Here is a 22,076-nt window from a genome sequence, read left to right as displayed (position 1 = left end):
TTGCTATTCTTTGGAACTCTGCATTCAGATGCTTATATCTTTCCTTTTCTCCTTTGCTTTTCTCTTCTCTTCTTTTTACAGCTATTTATAAGGCCTCCCCAGATAGCCATTTTGCTATTTTGCATTTCTTTTCCATGGGGATGGTCTTGATCCCTGTCTCCTGTACAATGTCACAAACCTCATTCCATAGTTCATCAGGCACTCTATCTATCAGATCTAGTCCCTTAAATCTATTTCTCACTTCCACTGTATAATCATAAGGGATTTGATTTAGGTCATACCTGAATGGTCTAGTGGTTTTCCCTACTTTCTTCAATTTCAGTCTGAATTTGGCAATAAGGAGTTCATGATATGTTATATTAGTAGTAGTTAAGTCACTGAGTCGTGACAAACTCCTTGCAATCCCATTAATTGATAGCAAATGTATTTATGTGAAGTAATTTTAGAATAAAATAAAAAATACACTAATAGTTTTTTATCTTTGGAAATCTCTGCTGCTGCTAAGTCGCTTCAGTGGTGTCCTACTCTGCGATCCCATAGACGGCAGCCCACCAGGCTCCCCCGTCCCTGGGATTCTCCAGGCAAGAACACTGGAGTGGGATGCCATTTCCTTCTCCAATGCATGAAAGTGAAAAGTGAAAGTGAAGTCGCTCAGTCGTGTCCGACTCTTAGGGACCCGGTGGACTACAGCCTACCAGGCTTCTCCGTCCATGGGATTTTCCAGGCAAGAGTACCGGAGTGGGTTGCCATTGCCTGCAAAAATGTGTTTTTTTAAACTATTCAAGACAATGAATAAAAATGTCTTAATCATTCAGTATGTTTTTATATTACATTTCACTCAACAGTGTCAGAATGTTTTAATCACTAATATTCTTAAGGATAGTGTTTAAGATATTTAGCATTTCAAAATAGGAGAAAATTTCAAATTTATATATTATTTGCAAAAGCAGTGTCCCTTCCTAAAAACCAAACAAATAAAAATCAACAAGGAAAACTACTTGTTCAATTGGTATATTCTTACCTTCCTGCAGCTCTTCTGTATCAAATATAGTGCCCAAAGTTGTGTTCATAGAGTTAGATATCTGTTTAACTTTTTTTTCCTTTTCATTATTAACAATTAATTGATGATATCTTGCCATAAAGAGAAAATATATTAAATATATGAATTCCAATGTTCATAAATATTCAGTTCAATTCATAATACATAATTCTCAAGTGAAAACCATGGATGTTAGCTAATAATGCCTTCCTAATGACATCACACACTCAACTGCTGACCACAACCTCCTCTCAAGTCAACTGCATCAATAGACACCATTTTTGTTTTAGATATTCCCATTCTTGGCACTTCTTTTATTCCTGTAACCACAAAAAAACACTCACAAGGTAGAAAAAGGGGCTTTAGGTTATACTTGGTATATAGATTGGTATATAGATTTTAGGGCTGTTGTAACAAAATACCACAGACTGGGTAGCTTAAACAACAGAAATTTATTTTCTCACAATTCTGGAGACTGGAAGTCCAAGACCAAGGTGTCAGCAGGGTTGGTTTCCTGAGGGCCATACAGGAAGGCTGTAACTGTTACAGGCCTCTCTTCTTGGCTAGTAGATAACTATCCTCTGTGTGTCTCTGCATTCCTAATCTCCTTCTATAAGGATACCAGTCATATAGGATTAGGGCCCACCCCAATAAACCATATCTAGCAAAGAAGAAACATTGTCTCCATGCCTGAAAAGAGCCCATTCTAGCCACTCATTAATAGGCATATGATTTCAGAATTTCAGTGAAAGGAATGAGGCAATGTATGGGTTAAAGCTAACTGTAAAACAAATATCTAAATATAATTCCCTTTATATTTATATAAAGGGATAAAGGAGATGGTTTCCTTTATTTTTTAAAAAGCCTATTCTAGGCTTCCACTCTTACCAAATAATAGACCCTATGTACCAGGAAAGATTGAAGGCCAGAGAAGGGGATGACAGAGGATGAAATAGTTGGATGGCATCACCAACTCGATGGACATGGGTTTGGGTGGACCCCAGGAGTTGGTGGCACCCCACTCCAGTACCCTTGCCTGGAAAATCCCATGGACGGAGGAGCCTGGTAAGCTGCAGTCCATGAGGCTGCTAAGAGTCGGACACGACTGAACGACTTCACTTTCACTTTTCACCTTCATGCATTGGAGAAGGAAATGGCAACCTACTCCAGTGTTCTTGCCTGGAGAATCCCAGGGACGGGGGAGCCTGGTGGGGTGCCGTCTATAGGGTCGCACAGAGTCGGACACGACTGAAACGACTTAGCAGCGGCAGCAGCAGGAGTTGGTGATGGACAGGGAGGCCTGGCGTGCTGCGGTTCATGGGGTCGCAAAGAGTCAGACACGACTGAGCGAGTGAACTGAACTGAACTGATATACCAGGAAAGGGAGCTAACAGAGGGATGATATGGGGAGGGAGGAGGGAGGAGGGTTCAGGATGGGGAACACATGTATACCTGTGGCGGATTCATTTTGATATTTGGCAAAACTAATACAAGTATGTAAAGTTTAAAAATAAAATAAAATTAGAAAGAAAAAAAAAAGCAGAGACTGTAGATAGGCAATAGCTGTTACCCAGCAGAAGTCACAATTACAAAAAGCTTAGTTCCCATCACAAAAGAAAGGGATAAACAAAAAAGAGGATAGAGGCATTAGATTGAAGTTTAAAGTTATTTGCATTTTTTAATAGATTTTGATAGTTCTCATATCCTAAAGGTAACTGCTTAGTCATTAGGAAGTTATCTCTCTCCCCTCTTACCTTTTTGGAAAAAGAACAATAATATAATGCTTTTATAATTTTCAACACTAAAAAAAATAAAGTAGTATTGAGATGATAAAAATTCCATAGTCATTTATTTACACTTAAATTACTGATATTCTTTTTCCTTTCATAGTTTTCATGTTTCTAGTTGCAGCCTCTTCTTTTTCGTTTAGAGAAGCTCCTTTAACATTTCTTGTAAAACTGTTTAGTGGTGCTGAACTCTTCTACCTTTTGCTTGTTTATAAAACTTTTGATCTCTCCATCAAATCTGAATGAGAGCCTTACTGTGTAATCTTGGTTGTAGATTTTTCCCTTTCATCACTTTAAATATATTGTGCCACTCCCTTCTGGCCTGCAGAGTTTCTGCTGAATAGTCATTTGATAACCTTATGGGAGTCCCCTGGTGTATAATTTGTTGCTATTCCCTTACTGTTTTTTAAATATTCTTTATCTTTGAGCTTCCCTGGTGGCTCAGAGGTAGAATCTACCTGCAATGCAGGAGATGCAGGTTCAATCCCTGGGTCAGAAAGATACCCTGGAGAAGGAAATGGCAAACCACTCCAGTGTTCTTGCCTGGAGAATCCCATGGACAGAGGAGCCTGGCAGGCTACAGTCTATGGGTTTACAAAAGTCAGTCACGACTTAGCAACTAAACAACCACCACTATCCTTTATCTTTAGTTTTGCCATTTTAATTATAGTCTGTCTTGGAGCTTCCCTTGTGGCTCAGCTGGTAAAGAATCCACCTGAAATGTGGGAGATCTGGGTTTGATCCCTGCGTTGGGAAGATCCCCTGAAGAAGGGAAAGGCTACCCACTCCAGTATTCTGGCCTGGAGAATTCCATGGACTGTATAGTCCATGGGGTCGCAAAGAGTCAGACACAACTAAACGATTTTCACTAAGCTGTTTTGGTATGTTCCTGTTTGGGTTAATCCTGTATGGGACACTCTGCCCTTCCTTGACTTGGATGCTGTTTCCTTTCCCAGGTTAGGTAAGTTTTAAGCTATTATGTCTTCAAATATGTTCTCAGCCTCTTAGTCTCTCTCTCATCTCTTTCTGGCACCCCTTTAATGTGAATATTAGTGTGCTTAATATTCTCCCAGAGATCTCTTAAAATTGTCATTTCTTTTCTCTCTCTCTCTTTTTTTTCCTGTTCAGAATCAGTGATTTCTTCAACTCTATTTTCCAGCTCACCGACCTGCAACATTTAGTCTACTATTATTTCCTTCTACTGGATTTTTAAATTTATTCACTGTATTCTTCAGCTCTGTTTGGTTGTTCTGTATTTTCTAACTCCCTGTTAAAAACTTCTAACTGCTTAGTCCATGCATCCTTCTCCTAGGTTCTTGGATCACTGTTACGATCACTACCCTGAACTCTTTCTCAGGTAGATTCCCCGTCTACTTCACGTAGTTCCTCTTCTGAGGTTTTATCCTGTTCCTTCACTTGGAATATGTTCCTTTACCTCATTTTGCATAACTTGCTGTTTTTATTTTTATGTATTTGGTAGTTTGGTTACATTTCTTTTGATAAGTGGCCTTTCGTAGGCCTGTGCACCCCAGCAGTGCACTCCCCTCTTAGCACCAGAGCTGCTTATGCTCTAGGGGTAGCCCCTCCCCCAATGTGGAGTGTATGGGTCCTTCTGTTGTGGCAGACTGATTACTATGGGCAGTCTGGTGGACTTGGTTGGCTCCTGGCCTGGTTAGTCGCCAGGCCCTGCCTCATTAGTTGGCAGGGCCATGCTATGAGGTATCTGACTAATGAACTCTGGGGGGCCCTGCGGGTAAAGTCAGGGTTCAGAAGACCCCAGGGCTCTTGCCTGCCTGCTGGTGGGTAAAGCCAGATCCTGGGGCAAGTGCCAGTCTACTGGTGGACAGAGTTGGATCCTGGGGCCTGGTTGCAGGGTCCAGGAGTCCCAGAGCTGGTATTAAATCACTCGGCTTATGATGGGTGGTGGGTGGGGCCACTTCCTGACATAGTTGGCCACAGGGCCCAGGTTGTCCTCAGGCTTCTGTTAACCTGCAGATAGAGGGGCCAGATTGATAGGCTGCAGGGCTGAGGTTGTCTTATGGCTGTTGTCTGCATGCTGATGGGTGAGGTCTGTCCCGAAGCTAGAGCATGCTGGCTAGTAGGTGGACCTGGGCTGCAGGCTGCAGGGCTGGTGCTGTCTTGCAGCTGGTGTCTACCCACTGGTGGGTGGAGCTGGGTCCCAGGATCTCTGGCTGGAGGGCTCTGGAGAATCCCAGGTCTAGTACCTATGCACTGGAGTGTGGGTCTGAGTCTGTGCTTTCTGTGGGCATGGCCCTGTCTAGGGGCAGCTGTGGGCTCAGGGGTGTCTTTGGCTTTTTTTTTTTTTTTCTCTTGTTCATTTTAATTATTTATTCCATAAGGAATATATGAATAAGTTATTTTGTTAAAATCTCAAGAAAGAAGAGTTTGCTTATACACTGTAATCGATATGGTATATCTGCATCTATATATCTGGAGGCCTTAAAGTAGCCTGTCTGGTGTGGGTGGGGCTGTGTCCCGGCCCAGTTAGTTGCTTGACCTGAGGCATCCAGCACTGGTGCCTGCAGACCACTGGGCCAGGGCTGCCCTGGTCCTGGGGCTAATAAGCCAGAGGGAGAATTCCAAAATGGTGCTTGCCAGCACCAGTGTCCAGGTGATAGAATGAGCTCCCCAAAATGATTGCCCCAGTGTCTGTGTCCCCACGGTGACCTCTGATTGCCTCCTGCCTCTCCTGGAGGTTCTCCAAGAACAGCAGTTGGTCTGACTTAATCTCCTTTCAAGTTACGGCTTCTGCCCTGGGTCCTGGAGAGTGTGAGATTTTGTGTGTGCCCTTTAAGAGAGAAGTCTCTATTCCCCTCAATAGAAGAACCTGTGGTTCTTACACTGATGGGGAAATCAAGCATCCCCAGATGCTTGTGTCCAGAGTTCATCATGTGTTTACCCCTACTGTGGGCTTTGTACTTTGGGGCTACTGTTTCTTTCCTTATGCTCAAATTCCACACAATTGTTAAAAGATACACAATATCACTTACATAGTAAAACCATTGAAAGATGCATATTCCTCAGCTATGAATCCATAAATATCTTGGCAAGATAGGTCCACTTCTTGCGGAAGAAGACTGACTAAACTTGTGGGTTCATCACTGGAGCAATCATAAGGGCTGTTCTGGAGGAAGAGATATAAATATATGTCCATTTATGAATCTTAACAATGTCTTTTATTTTTTTTTAAGTTAGTCTTCTAAATTTACTGTTCAAATGTATGATCAGGAAAAGAGGGCAAGAATGTAAAATGTGGGGCAAATCTTCTCAAAAATGTGTGGTAATCACAGACCATACATATTATGGAGTCTGAAAATAAGAGTCCCTAGAAGCAACTAGTTTAGTGGTTTTCAATCCCTGCTCCAGAGAACTGTAATGTTTTCCAGAAAATGTGTCAAAAATTCTATGGAGAGGAGTGTCTGGGACTCTGAGTCCCCATCTCCATTTAACTGTAGCATATGGGATTTATAGATAGAGTTTCTGTAGAAGATTCTAACGTTACTTTTTAAAAAAAGAGTAACAATAACCTAAAAATCTGGCCCAACTGTTTGATTTTACAGATAGAAAGATAGATCCTGGAATCTAGATAATTTGTCCAAAATCCTATGGCCAAATCTTTTCAATATCAGATATATGTCATATATACATATATAATATAGGCTTAATTCAAATTGTGGACAAGAGCAGCCTGGTATATTTAAGAAATGAACACCTAGCATTTAACACACGTGTGTGTGTGTGTGTGTGTGTGTGTGTGTATTCCTATTAGATGACTATGGTTGCTGCTGCTGCTGCTGCTGCTGCTGAGTCGCTTCAGTCGTGTCCGAATCTGTGCGACCCCATAGATGGCAGCCCATCAGGCTCCACCATCCCTGGGATTCTCCAGGCAAGAACACTGGAGTGGGTTGCCATTTCCTCCTCCAATGTGTGAAAGTGAAAAGTGAAAGTGAAGTCCCTCAGTTGTGTCTGACTCGTATCGACCCCATGGACTGCAGCCTACCAAGCTCCTCTGTTCATGAGATTTTCCAGGCAAGAGTACTGGAGTGGCTTGCCATTGCCTTCTCTGAACTATGGTTAAATGATCTTATTTAGCATTAATTATACCTTCGATTCTTATCTGAAGCATTCACATCTGCCCCATTCTTCAAAAGAAATTCTACCATTTCTGCATTATTTTCAGTAATGGCAAGTAGAAGTGGAATAAACCCATCCTGGAAAAACTATTTCAAAATGATTACTTTAAATACTGTACCAACATTACATGCCTTTTAGATTTAAGTTCAATTTAAAAAAATTAGTGTGCTTATAAGAAACCTCTGTCATATCTTATAATGAAAAGCTTAAAATGAAAAAGAATCTAGAAAAGAATATATACATAGACAGAGGAGTCTGGTGGGCTACAGTGTATGGGTTGCAAAGAGTCAGAAACAACTGAGGGACTAACACACACATACATGAATATATTTATAAATATATATGCCAGGGCTTCTCAAGAAGCACTAGTACTAAAAAATCTGCCTGCCAATGCGGGAGATGTAAAATATGTGGGTTTGATCCCTGGGTTGGAAAGATCCCCTGGAAGAGGGCATGGCAACCCACTCTAGTATTCTTGCCTGGAGAATTCCATGGACAGAGGAGCCTGGTGGGCTATAGTCCATGGGGTCACAAAGAGTCAGACACAACTGAGCTACTAACACATACACACACAAATAAATAAAATAATAAAAACATAAAATATTGCTAACCAGTTAAAAAATAAAATTAAAGTTTCTACTTCAGGCTTAATTCAAATTGTGGGCAGACCAGTATGGAACATTTAATTAATGAGCACCTAGAATATATATAAATATTACAAAACATTAATTCATAATACACAGTTGGTTTGCTAAGGGGTTTCTTTTAAACTTGCAAGGCTGGCACTTATTTTGGCCTCTCATGAGGATAAAATATCAATGAACTGAAGTGTTAGGAAGCTTAAAAAGGTATGCTCATCAATTATCCATAATATCTTAATAGGGGACTTGGATTACTTTTAGTATAACAAGTGCCTTTCTAATTTTACTCTATTCTTATAATTATTCATGAGCATATAAATAGAAAAAGATATAGTCTTTATGATTTCTAATCAATGTTCATTTATAGTGAAATCAAGTATTTCTCATTTGATGTGGTCCTTTGAACAATTTTAATTGTTAAACATAATGTTGCTTTGGAGGTCAGGATTATAATCTAAAATGAAATAGAGAACGTTTTTTATAAAAAGAAAACTTGTCAGTATTTGATAATCTCATTTTCCTCCCCTTCTCCCTAATTTCATTTTGTAAAACTCATGCCTTATATAACATATGTCTCAACTGATATAAATTATCTGCAATGAATATCGTCTTTTACTGCTTTCTAAAATATCATGTATCATTTTTAATAGAAGGCTACCTTATTTTGAGCCTCAAGGTTAGCTTTGTGTTTCAGCAGTTTTTCAGCTAATGAGACACTTCGACAACAGAAAGCATAATGAAGAGCAGTGTTGCCATCTAAATCCACCAGATTGGGGTCTGCACTGTGTTCTAGAAGAACAGTAGCACAACTCTCCTTGTCACATGGTACTGCCTGTCAACACAAAAGCGATAGATGGCCAACAAATTTACTACTTAGGATCTGATATATTAAACTAATATTTAATACTATGTTTTAAAATATGAAATATAACAAAGGTTAACTAGGAGAAGAATTCAAATGCAATTCAATCAAAAAAGAAAAATCAACACCCCTTAGTCAATGGAGATCTGTTTTCACCATCCCAGACATTTACTTTGCACTGTTTCTCAGTTAAAAGAGAGACAGTATTTGAATATCCATTAGCACAGACCAGGTGCAAAGGTGTTCTGTATCGACATAATGAAGCACAAGTTAGAGATAAGGCTTAGTTTGAGAAGTTACCTACTATGCCAAAGAACATGCCAGATCATATATTGTTAAGGTATTTGCTTCATATACATTCAGATGACTCACTAGAAAAGACCCTGATGCTGGGAAAGACTGAAGGCAGGAGAAGAAAGGGACGACAGAGAATGAGATAGTTGAATGGCATTACCAACTTGATGGACATGAGCTTGGGCAAGCTCCAGGAGTTGGTGATTGACAAGGAGGCCTAGTGAGGGGTCCATGAGGTCGCAAAGAATCGGACATGACTTAGCAATTGAGGTGACTGATTTGCTTCATATGCTTACTTATATTTACACCAAATTCATATTAATTATAACTACTTTTTACAGAAGTAGAGATAAGTCTTAGTTTGATAAGTTACCTACTATGCCCAAGAACATGCTGGATCATATATTGTTAAGGTATTTGCTTCATATGCTTACTTATATTTACATAAAATTCATATTAATTATAATTAATTTTTACTGAATTAAAAGGCCCATATAAATGCCCTGAAGATACTTATTTAACTGGTTTCACTTCCAAGAGAATTTATGTTGAAAAAAAAATAGCTTTTTTCAAACACCAAAGTGAGTCTAAGCCTTGGAATGAATGATAAAATTAAATATCCAAAAAAAATCTAGAAATGATCTCTAAAACCTAAGATATTTGTTCCAGCTAATAGGAAAAAGGGACATTGCCTATGCTTGGAACCCCTGTTTCACAGCATGCTACACCTAAGTTGTGTGTATTTCTCTTTGCTTAGCTATTAAAGTTGATATTTGCTCTAAGAAGTAAACACAAAGGTGAAAAGCCTAAGGGTTCTCTTTAAGTTGTAGATCTCAGCCTAATTTTTAATTATTAAAATATTTTTTTCTTCTCAAAAAGCCATATTCTATGTGGCCTCCAAGAAATCAAGCACATATTCATGAAGTATAACATAACAGGTACTAATGACTCCTTTTAAAATTTGTAGTTTTTAGCCTGAACTGGACGTCAATAATCTTTTATTTATTTGTGACGGTGATATCATTATATTCTTACTAAAGGTACTTTTTGGAGAAGGCGATGGCACCCAACTCCAGTACTCTTGCCTTGAAAATCCCATGGAGAGAGGAGCCTGGTAGGCTATAGTCCATGGGGTCACGAAGAGTCAAACATGACTGAATGACTTCACTTTCCACTTTCATGCATTGGAGAAGGAAATGGCAACCCACTCCAGTGTTCTTGCCTGGAGAATCCCAGGGACGGGGGAGCCTGGTGGGCTGCCGTCTATGGGGTCGCACAGAGTCTGACACAACTGAAGCGACTTGGCAGCAGCAGCAGCAAAGATAATTTTATAATATAAAATCTATATATAGATAGCTCAGATCCTAAACAAAAGATTTTAGACACCATTTTCCAGTTTATTTTAGATTCTCAAAAGTACTTTATGGGTATGTACCTAAACAGTACTTGTATTTATACTAAGAGGAGCAAAAGGTAGCCCATAAGGACTTGAAAATAAGGTAACTTCCAAAGAGTTAGACATAAAATCTATAGATGATGTTATACTTTACCATTTATGGGAGAAAATAAAAAAATATAAAAATAATTTTGAACAATTTGGAAATACACAAACTCCAATCAAAGTTATCTGAATATAATCTCTGGAAGGCAAGACTAAGTATAATACAAAAGAACAGAAACCTAACCAATTATATTATCCTATCTGAAGAAAGACTATAATCAGAAAGAGGATAGTCAGCTAGGTAATAGACGGAAACCAGAAGTTATTCGTGATTAACATCCTCCATGGTAAAGAAAATGTGAATTTAAGGAACCCACATTTCCCAGTCATTGGAAAGGATTACTTTGTTTTTGTGTAGAACAAAAATGATTCCTCAGACGTCATGATCTAGATGAAAATATCCCTCAAAATGATCTACCTTGTTTGCTGTGATTCCATCCTTACCAAACAAACTTCTGATAACTAATTTGATTTCTCAGAAATTACAAAACAGTAAAAGCACTGATCAGCCTTTTTGTTGCCATCCATAATTTGGCTTAATGGTAAACTTTCTTATGTAATAGGAAATTTCTCCAGTCTTCAACCCAAATATATAGGGCCAAAAGGCTTTAAGCTGACCTAAAATAACTCCTTGTGATAGCATAGCAAATCTTAACAGATATATTGATCTGTCTCTTTCACCTACTGTTACACCTATTTCAAAAATTTAGTCTCAAGGAACTTAGGTGGTTTTTACTCAGCCTTTAGATCTACCTCTCTCTCCAGCTCTGATTTCCTTTTTTCATGAAAACAAGCAAAAACAATGCCAATTTCTCTTTCTCTGAGAGAAAGTAAATGGCATTTGGGTAATTCCCAGTAGGTTTTCCGAAAGTAGCTGATGCATGCCTGCTGAATATTTCACTCTTCCAATTTAAGTCTAAACCCTACATGACAATGAAACTTTTATAAAGATCACAGAGCACATCTATATGCCCCAAGGAACACAGGAAATCAACCACAGAGTCAATAAAATAAAATAGCTATGAAAGCCTCAGTTTCTTAAGGAAGCATTGAGCGAAATATAGTCCTATGGTCTTTTACACAAAATTTGAAAACAAGACTAATCTATCCTGAGTAGGCATGAAACCTTACAAAGGTTATAATACTAATCAACCTTCAAAATAGTCTTAAAAAGATTTTTTTCTCAGAATATTTGGAGTCCTTTCAAATGAGTCATCCTGGCTTGAAAAGACAAAAAGTCTCAAGAATATACAGATTGCCTCCATTTCAAGTTTTAGATTAACTAGTCTTAATTTCAGATAATTAAGAATATGGAATATTGAAATATGCAGCAAGTAATGCCTTTGTTATGATCATTTACCAAATGTTTACACATACAAGAGCTTCTACAATATCAATACTTTTTCACCTAATGTCAAAAACCATCCTATTTTTTGAAATAGCTGAATGCAAAACATGTATTTACAAATATCTTAGCTACACACTTTAAAACCAAGTGTATTATTCCATTTCTCAAAAATACACAACTCTTATTAGTGTACCATATTGCAAAGTGAAGACTCCGATTTATATTGTTACCTTTTAACTTATGGTACTTACAAGAAATTTAAATCCCTGCAAGGCCTAGTGCTGGTTTCTACGGTTTTAGGTAAGCTGGTATCCTACTATTTGATTCAAGTTTTGTTTCCTCCCAGTCTCTCACTCTCTCATATACCAGTGAAAGAACTGTCAGCAGAGATTGTGGCCAAATGAAGAATTATCAGATCCCAGAAATCTTTAACTGAACTTTAGCAAAAGGAGTGACTCAGATGGGTATGAAGAGTCACTATTCCAGAAACTGAAGAGAAGTGCTACCTGCTGCACAGGGTGCAAGACCAGAATACAGCTGCTGTCTTAAATTAGGTCATCGTGAGAACACCCCCCTTATCAACTGACTTGGGCTCTTGATGATAACTTAGAATTCAGGGTGAGTGAAGAAGTAACCAAGGAAGCTACCTCACACTAGATCACTACTTTCAACTGTAAACCAGCACTTTAGATCTAATCTGGGTTTGAGTAGTATGGTAGAAAGTGTTCATTTGGAATTGAGCCTTCACTGACCAGGCTATCTACAGATCTGAGGGACTTTAAAAAAAAAACAAAAACACAGAAGGTAATTTAATTTTATTGCTGGGAGAGATATTAGACATCTTCCATTCATTTTTATACTTATTAGGTACATTGCTTTTAAAATTAAAACATAAATATAAGCCAAATAAACAAAGGACATTCATAAGGAGCTCTTCTGGTTTAATAAATAGTTTGCAACAAGGCTTGCAGATCTTGGTTTAAAAAACACTTATCTAGTAATAATTCTGATTTGACAAGATGAGATTTAGGGTCAAGGTCATACAAATGCAGGACAGGCTGCACATTCAGAATTTTTTTCCCAAAACAAAGTTCTTCCTACTGGGTTACTATGGCCTTCAGAACAACCTGCTCATTAACTGTCATGGTGTTTCTCTTGTTCTCTCCTAACCAGAAACTTCCACTTTTAGTATCATTATGTTTACGAGAAAACATATATAGAATATTACTTCCTAAGGCCATTATTTATACGTACATATACCTACATGAGGCATCAGAGACCTTTAGCATGCTTCTAAAATGAGTTAATGCAGCATTATATAAATAACTATAAATCACTTTAAAAAATTAAACAGCACAAGGCATGTCTCCCATAACCATTCTTACTCTCTCTACTTCCCCTATCCAAATCTCATCTACTCTTCAGAAATAGTGATTTTAAGTTTAGTATGTATCCACTCATACTTTATCCCATTCTCAGTCTTTCTACACACACACAAATATTCAAATAGAATATTTAGTTTGAGACTTTTTTCAGCATTATTCAGGTATAATATACAAAAAGTTTAAATGTACAATTTTATGAGTTTTGACCAATATATAGTCATATAACTGCCACTATAAACATGATAAAGAACATTTCTATCACTCATATCCCTTTATAATCAATCTCGTTCCTCCAGTCCCTGTATGAAGCACCTGGTAACTACTGATTTGCTTTCCTTGGCTATACTTTTGCCTTTTGAGAATTTCATAGAAAAGGAGTCACTTGATATATAGTCTTTATTATCTGATCTCTTTGACTTAGCATGACACTTTTGAGATTCATCCATGTTGCTGCATGTATCAGTAATTTCATTTCTTATATCAATATCATTTTATTGCTGAGTAATATCTTTAAATTATATTTATCTGCATAGATATATATATATATATGTATGTATTCATTCATCAAAAATATTTATTAAATACTTACTATGGCTTAGGCAAGGTTGTAGCTGATAAAGACACAGCAGCAAACAAAACAAAAATACCTGACCTTATGAATCATACCTGGCTAGTGGAAGAGGTCAACAAAAAAAAATACAAGGTACAACAGACAGTATTAAGTGCTAAAGGGAAAAATCAGGCAGGGAAGAGGAACAGAAAATGTCAGCATGGAGAGGGCATTCAATTGCAGGTAGTGTAGCCAGGGAAGCCTTCATTGATATGGTGACAAACCTGAAGGAAGTGAGACCAAGCCATGTGACTATCTGGGAGGGAAAAGTACCCCAGATAAAGGAACCAAAGGCTCTAACTACATGTCTGGCATTTCTGTGGAACACTAAAAAGGCAAGGGGGAACTGGAGATGAATGAAAGGGAGAGTTGTGGGAGGCAAGATCAGAGAGATACCAAGAAGTGGGGGTGAATGTTGTGTAGGGCTTATGAGCCTGGGAAGGACTTTGGCTTTTACCCCTAATGAGAAGAAAAGCCAGTGGATGTTGTTTAGGCAAGGAAAGCATCACTTCACTTACACTTTAGAGGATCATTCTGGCTAATGTGTGGAGAATAAACTGGAAATGTTAGAAGACAGAAGACTACCTGGGAGGCCACTGCGGTGAAGTATGATGGTGGCTTTGATTAGGGTGGTAACTGTGAAGCTGGCAAGAAATGGCTAGATTTTAGATCTATTTTGAGGGTAAAACCAAGATTTCCTGTCGAAAGAAATGGAGGATGTGAAAGAATGAGATTAGTCAAGAATGACTCTAGGGGTTCTGGTCTAAACAACTGAAAGAAAGGATTTGGCATTTATAGGAAGAGAAGAGCAGATCTGAGAAGTAACAGGAGTGCAGTATGGGGATATGTGAGATCCCAAAGCAGTGATGGAGTGGAGCTAGTGGCTCTCACAAGCTGATTGTTAAATTCTCAGGAATTACTCAAGCCAATTGATATCACATTTGTAGCTTGAAATCAGGGCTTCTCTTCCCTTCTCCTCACCCCTACCCCGACTCAAAAGCCTGTTATTTAACATTTACAAACATACCACAGTCTATTAGATATCCAAGTGATAGTGTAGGCATTTGTATATTTGAGTCTAGGGTTCAGGGAGACACCCAGCTGGAGATAAAAAGTTGGGAAGCATGAAATCAGATACAGATGATCTCTCTTCACCAGTCAAGTGAGGATTAAGAGAAAGAGAATCATTTCAAGGTCTGAGGCTTCAAATATTTACCAGTCAGGAAGATGAACAAAACCAGCAAAAGAGTCTAAAAAGAACTGAACACAAAAGTAGGACAAATGCCAGGTGAACCAGTTGTCCTGCAAGACAATACAGTATTTCAAATACTATTGATAAGGAAATAAGAGACTTGGCTGAGATGCCTACCAGGTAAGACTGAGAACTGACCACTGAATAAAGTCATGCTGAGGTTATTCATGACCTTGTAAAGAAATTCAAAGCAGTGGTACAGGATAAAAGTCAGATAAATTAGATAACTCTGATTTTATTAAAAGAGGAGGTAAACCTATCCATAAGTTAACACAAATCCTCTAACCATAGTGATGAAACATGACATTTTACACACTCAATGACCTGAAAACTCCCCACAAGATTTAAGGGTGGCACATATAGAACACATTTTCTGTTATTAATGTCAAATACATAACTTCTTCATTTCTTTATAAAATTAGTTTTGTTTTTGCAGTAAGTGGTTGCTGATGAGCTTTTTGAAGATCCTCTATAACTCAAAAAAAAAAGTTTTTTCATAGGATATCTACATTAAAAAGTTTTGCTCTTTCAGAGTCTTAAAATCTTAACAACTACTCTTCTGAAACATTGCCTCTACTCTTTTTCTATTAGTACATTAGGAACATGGAAAATCTTAGTGGCTAGGGACAAGATGTGCCACAGGGACAAACTGTAGGTCAGAGAGAGGGTGGAGTAAGCAGTGGAGATTAAAGCAAATGCCCTCAGATATCCAGAAGAGCCTTTCTAAAGAGAAGAAGCTGAAAGTTGGGGGTGTGACCCTTTGCCAATGGTTACCAGACCTCTCTGCTGTGGGAAACATGGAGTGACAAGCACTGGGGGGCCCAGACAAGTCATGATTCTGGTTAGAGGACCCAGTGGCCCCAGCTTCCCCACCGTGCTGCCCTTCAGTCACTCTGATCACCTGAGTTCTCTGTCCTGCATGTTCACATCATGCTCCTTGAGCTGAAGACACTCCTTTACCTTCTCTAAATCCCCAACTGAGGCAGCTCTGTGAAGTTTCTTTAAATTCTTATCTCGAAGGATGTAGCCTGATTGGGCAAGGAGACCAATACTGGCCCATCTGCCTACAAGCAGGGGTGAGCAGGAACAGCGGGGCTCATCCTTACTTCTTGGTAAGGTAAAAAGCTTCTTCATGGCGGTGCCGGAGGCAGCCCTTCAGTGGGACCAGGAAGTCCTGGAACTCCTAACTTCCCCACCTACCTCTGGGCCCTGAGCCTCTGGCTTGCAGACCCCTCTGGCCAGATCCTCCCCCACAACGCTGGAGTCAAAGCGACCAGAGCTCCGAAGTGTGTCATAGGCAGGAAGTGCACCAAAGACCAGAACTAGGCTGGGCAGCTTTTCTCAGTTGCCTAGCAACACGCAGGGCCTTGGCACCCAGTGTTCCCCAAATCCAGATTCTTCCCCCAAGATCTTAGATTAACTGAAACACTCTCAGTCTTCCTATTAGATCGAGAGCCTTTGGGTAGAAATCTACCAACTTCCTTACAAATAATCCCTTTTCCTTGAAAGATAGACCCTTATGGCTTGAACTCTTACAAACCAAGATTTACTTTCTTCCTGGTGGAGATGAACCTCCTCCAGAAACCTTGCCTCCAGCCTACACCCTGCCTCTCACCAACATGATTCACATGATACAACTAGCCTTTAATAATAACTGAAATCCCTTCCTAATATCAATTTCAAACATACTTTTGAACACCACCTCTCATTTCAACTCACTCATCACAAAACTCCAAAAATCCTTCTAATTCTTTACACCCACAGTCCCATTAATTCTGCCACCTTTCAGTGACCTTGACCACCCCACTCTGTGTTCTCACTTCCCTACATAACTAGATTAAATTCCACAGTTAATGATTATCACTCCCATGCATACACCTACAATAAGTTTGCCCCTATTCCTTTTCTTACTTGTCTGCCTAAATCATAGACCTGCTGCTGCTGCTGCTGCTGCTGCTGCTAAGTCGCTTCAGTCGTGTCCGACTCTGTGCAACCCCATAGACGGCAGCCCACCAGGCTCCCCCGTCCCTGGGATTCTCCAGGCAAGAACACTGGAGTGAGTTGCCATTTCCTTCTCCAATGCATAAAAGTGAAAAGTGAAAGTGAAGTCGCTCAGTCGTTTCCAACTCCTAGAGACCCCATGGATTGCAGCCTACCAGGCTCTTTTGTCCATGGGATTTTCCAGGCAAGAGTACTGGAGTGGGGTGCCATTGCCTTCTCCGAATCATAGACCTAGTTACATTTAAAACTCCCATCTAGGGACCTCCTTGGTGGTCCAGTGGCTAAGACTCTGTATTCCCAATGAAAGGAGCTGAGGCTGGACACCTGGTCATGTAATTAAATCCTGCATGCTGCAACTAAAGATCCCACATGCTGCAACAATAAATAAATACATAAATACATAAATTTAATGTCAAATAAATACATAAATACACACATAAATAAATAGTAAAATTCTTATCTAAATTTGTCTAGCCCTGAGTCACTGGATGTGACTAAAGGAAAATACACAGTTGTGATGTCTTTTCTCATTTTCAGTTCATGAAAACCCTGAAATGGATTTCACTTGAAATGGATTATGCTGCTGCTGCTGCTGCTGCTAAGTCGCTTCAGTCGTGTCCGACTCTGTGCGACCCCATGGACTGCAGCCTAACAGGCTTCTCCGTCCATGGGATTCTCCAGGCAAGAACACTGGAGTGGGTTGCCATTTCCTTCTCCAGTGCATGAAAGTGGAAGGTGAAAGTGAAGTCGCTCAGTCGTGCCTGAATCTTAGCGACCCCATGGACTGCAGCCTACCAGGCTCCTCTATCCATGGGATTTTCCATGCAACAGTACTGGAGTGGGTTGCCATTGACTTCTCCAAAATGGATTATACTTCCCAGCAATTCTTAGGTATTTCCCTCATCCATTCATACTTACACTTTCCTTGAATATTTCATATCTTCTCTGTCTTCAAACTTCTTGATTGATGACCTGGCTTTTGATTCACTGAGAAAAGAATCAGAAAAGCAATTCTATCGGCTACCAGGACATCTCTCCACTGTGCTGTGTTGCTCAGTCGTGTCTGACTCTTTGTGATGCTGTGAACTGTGGTCCGCCAGGCTCTTTTGTCCATGGAATTATCCTGGCAAAAATACTAGAGTGGGTTGCCATTTCCTACTCTAGGGGATATTCCTGACTCAGGGATCAAACCCATGTCTCCTGGGGTTCCTGCATTGGCAGGCAGATTCTTATCCCACTGAGTCACCTGGGAAGCCCATCCACTTATCTACACCTTGCCAAAAAAATATTTTACCTTCTCTTCTATTCATATGCTAATATGTCCATGTTTCTAGCAAAGGCCAGCACTTCTCTTATTTTCTAGAACCCCATCTTCTGTATTGCTTCATCAATCTTTCCCCTGCTTTCTCATGTCTTTAGTTTCTCTCTCTGATGACATTATTGACATAAATACGTGCTAGTATCCATCCTGAAAACAAAAAACTGACCATACCTCCCCCTGCAATCATTGCCTCATTTCTCTCATTTACAGCAAAAGCCTTAGAATCATCTATAATCTTGTAATCTCTGTAATTTTTCTTCCTCTGTTCTCACTTGAAAGCAACTGCCATAGTTACCCTGTTTTCCAATTTTGCTCAATCTGCACTACTTTAAATATGATTGACTGTGATCTCCATCACATGAAACCCAAGGGTCATTTCTCACTTTTCATGTAAATCCAAGTCAATTCATTGCTTATTCTTCAAAACACACTTCACTTGGTTTCCAAGACATTTTCCATTTCTGGTTTCATTCCTTCCTTTCTAACAAGTCCTACTGTTTAGTTCCCTGATTCCTCTTTATCTCCAATAATGGAGAGTCTCAGGATCAGTCAATCCATAGCTTCATTTTTTTCCCTCCAAACCCTTGGAGCCATTCTTGAATCTTACCTTTTACACCTACATTTAACTAACAGCAAAGTCTGTCAAGTCTAACTACACAATATGTCCAGAATCCATTTGATTTCTTCCACCATCTATATCCCCTTCTGGGTTGATCTCATTCAGTTCCAAAACTTTAACATATCTAGACAGTCAATGCCAAATTTGGGAGTTCTAGTCTGGTTCCCTCTGCTAAACTCCAAACTGATATATCCAGTTGTCTATAGCTTCTATAGGCATCTCAAACTTAACATTTTTCAAGTGCTCTCCTGACATTCCAATCTGTCACTGTCTTTCTTACTTAAGGGCAGGTAATTCCATTCTTCATGTTGCTCAGGTCAAAAGTTTTACTGTCATCCTTGACTTCCTTCTTTTTCAAAGGCCACATATGATCAGTTAGCAAAAACTGTATGAAGTGCTTCCAAATACATACAGAATTTGACCATGGCCATCACTGTAGTCCAGGCCAACATCATCTCTCTCATTTTCATTACGTGACCAAGGAAAAAAGCTTTGTGTTAGAACTGGGACAGGAACTGATAAGCTTCAGGACACTTCTCATATCATGCTATCTCTGGTTAATTTAATGAGCTGTGTCCCCTTCAATTCAGAATGACTTGAGAACAATTTTTCCCTTAAATGTTAAGATAAAGCTAATAGAGCTCAGAAATTTGAAGGATATGAATAATTGTATGCTAATTTTATATAATTTTTATCAATAGGTTATGAGCTGCTGTCTCTTCTATTATCAGACACATGAGTATTATGTAACATGGTTGGTACCTATATCAGTATTAAAATAGCAATGTTATTTATCATTTTTTCTATATAACAACCCCCATGTAATTTCTTAGGAAAAATAATAAAAGACATCCAAATATCCTTGATCTCAAATGTACCTATCAAGTTAAGACTTTTCATAGTGGATTTTCTGTTGGTGGTCCTGCCAAAGATACAGAGAGTGGGCTTATGAAAGTTTTGATAACAAAAGAGCTGTTTAAAGATCAATATATAAATTTTGTCATTAGCATTTCTTTCTTGAAATTCTACAATTTGTGATTCTTTAAGAAGGTAACTGAAATTCTGAAATAATAATGTCTGAAGAGAGATTTATATTTAGTTTCAAAAGTTCACTAAGTTCATTAAACCCATATGGTACCTTTGTACAAACTAGAAGTATGTCATTTGTTTCTCTATAATTACAATTTGGATTTATTATAAAATAAGTTCATTATTTTTATAACATTATTTCTAATAAATGATTATTATATGATAATCATTTATAAAAATTTACAGAGTCATTTATTTGTAAAAAAAATACACCTGTCTCTTTAAACTGGGACTTTAAACAAAATTATATGAACTGCAAAAGAAATGTCAGGTTTAGATGGTGTATACTAATATTACATTTCAATTTACTTTTGCAAATCAGTATAGATGTTATTAAAGCAATTCTTTTTTGAGAATCACAAGTTATTTTATATGTGGTTATATTAATCTATTATCGATCTTTCTTTCATAATTTGAAGAGAATGTTTTGCTCCTCTTAGAAGAAAATACTTTTCTTCTGTTTGTTGGCTAATCATCATGATTTACTTAATCAGTTTAGACTGCTGTAACAAATTACTATAGACTAGGTAGCTCAAACAATAAACATTTGTTAGAACAATTCCAGAGACTGGAAGTCTAAGATCAGAGCATCTGCATGAGCGAGTTCTTGGTGAGAGCCCTTTCTGGTTTACTTGCTGTGTCCGTATGTGGCTGAAAGAGGAAGCTATCTCTGGCCTTTTCATATAAGAGCACTAAACCCATTCATGAGGACTCCTATGATTTAATTACTTCCCAAAGTTCCCACCTCCAAATACCATCACATTGAAATTAGGGTTTCAACACATGAATTTTGGAGGGACACACCATCCGGTCCGTGGTGGTGGTTTAGTCACTCAGTCGTGTCTGATCCAGTCCACAATGTTTACTGATTTTGTTAGAACAAGATACTTAACTGCCATCAAGCAGAGGAGTTATGTTTGTATAATAGTTTACAAATAGCCCATCTCTGGACCTAATTCAGAGTTTTGATAGAAGTAGAAAAATATGTCACAAAAGCAAAAATGCTACAATGAAAACGGTTCCCCTTAAAGGTGGTAACTTGTGTAAAGCATGACCTGAGGCCACCATTAGGTTAAATTAGTAGTTAAAAATTTATAAATTTATAAAATGCCCTTACATAAATGAGGCATTTTATTAGATGTCAAAAATAGAAGCATGGAATAGATGTAGTTTTAGTCAACAAGGTACTCATAATTTCTGTGGTTTTTCAAAAATCCTTTCCTAAGAAAAACATAGTTTTCATTCGCTAACTTAACAAATAATTCTTGTGCCTTTTAGGTGTACTGATATTGCTCTAATATTGGAGTATTTAAAAAGTCTTTTTCTTACCTAAATATACATTTAATATTGTGTTCTGTATTTTCGTATGCTTCTACTTTGGGAGTAATGTCTATATTGTCTTACTTTAACCTCTGTTAAATTTTCAAGGCTGTTAAGTCACGCTACAACATTCTATTATAAAAGATCAATGGATAGCTTTTTAAATGGCTTGAAAAACAAACAAAAAATGCAATTAAATGGAAAAGGTTTTCTTTGGCATAGGGCTCCTCATAAAACAAATCAATCTTCCTGTATATGTGTTAAAATAATGTAAATTTATTATACATTATTATTATTAAACCTGAAATCCTAATTTATATACTGAGATATCTCTTTTAGAGATATGATAGCCAGTGGGACTCTGAAAAACTAAGGTGATGTGACCCATGTTTATAACTTTTCCACATTGGTCTTTGGATACCTGGAATAGGGTACTGTTATAGCTAGCAAATCATACCAAGTGTTTTAAATGCAGTCTAATTTCACTTGTCACAATCCTGGAAGATAGGTATTATCACTGTCTTCAAGGTAAGGGTTCTGAGGTATAACTGGGGATTCATCTGGCATATGACAAGTGCTAGGTCTTTTAATTCCACCACAATTTCATGATTTAGCTTTTTAGTATTCCTTTTTGCCCCATTTCAGATCTACTGAGCCACAATCAGCAAGAGTAGGGCCCAAGATTACTTAAAGCATCCCATGTAACCAAATGAAAATGGTGCACACGCAGCCTTGGGAACTGCCTTAGTTCTATTTCCTCCAGGAAATATTTCTGTTTCCTCCAGGCTTCTGAGAGATACTAGACAGCAGAGACTTCGGGATTATACTTGCTGCTGAGAGGGTATATAAGGA

At 38.4% G+C, this 22,076-nt stretch overlaps 1 protein-coding gene across 1 annotated transcript; it reads right to left on the bottom strand.

The window, feature by feature from the left end:
- Positions 1-959: 959 nt before the first annotated feature.
- ANKRD7 (ankyrin repeat domain 7) lies at positions 960-16,859 on the bottom strand. Its single transcript, XM_010841143.1, is given in 7 exon segments — positions 960-1,131; positions 5,838-5,946; positions 5,949-5,971; positions 6,952-7,058; positions 8,281-8,450; positions 8,611-8,729; positions 15,776-16,859. Coding segments are annotated over 7 exon segments (933 nt in total). The 5' UTR covers positions 16,009-16,859.
- Positions 16,860-22,076: the final 5,217 nt, after the last annotated feature.

The sequence above is a fragment of the Bison bison genome, unplaced genomic scaffold, assembly GCF_000754665.1.
Source record: "Bison bison bison isolate TAMUID 2011002044 unplaced genomic scaffold, Bison_UMD1.0 scf7180017864156, whole genome shotgun sequence".
Classification (NCBI taxonomy): Eukaryota; Metazoa; Chordata; class Mammalia; order Artiodactyla; family Bovidae; genus Bison; species Bison bison.
The sequence above is the reverse complement of the archived record's forward strand: the minus strand, read 5'-3'. Positions and strand labels throughout refer to the sequence as shown.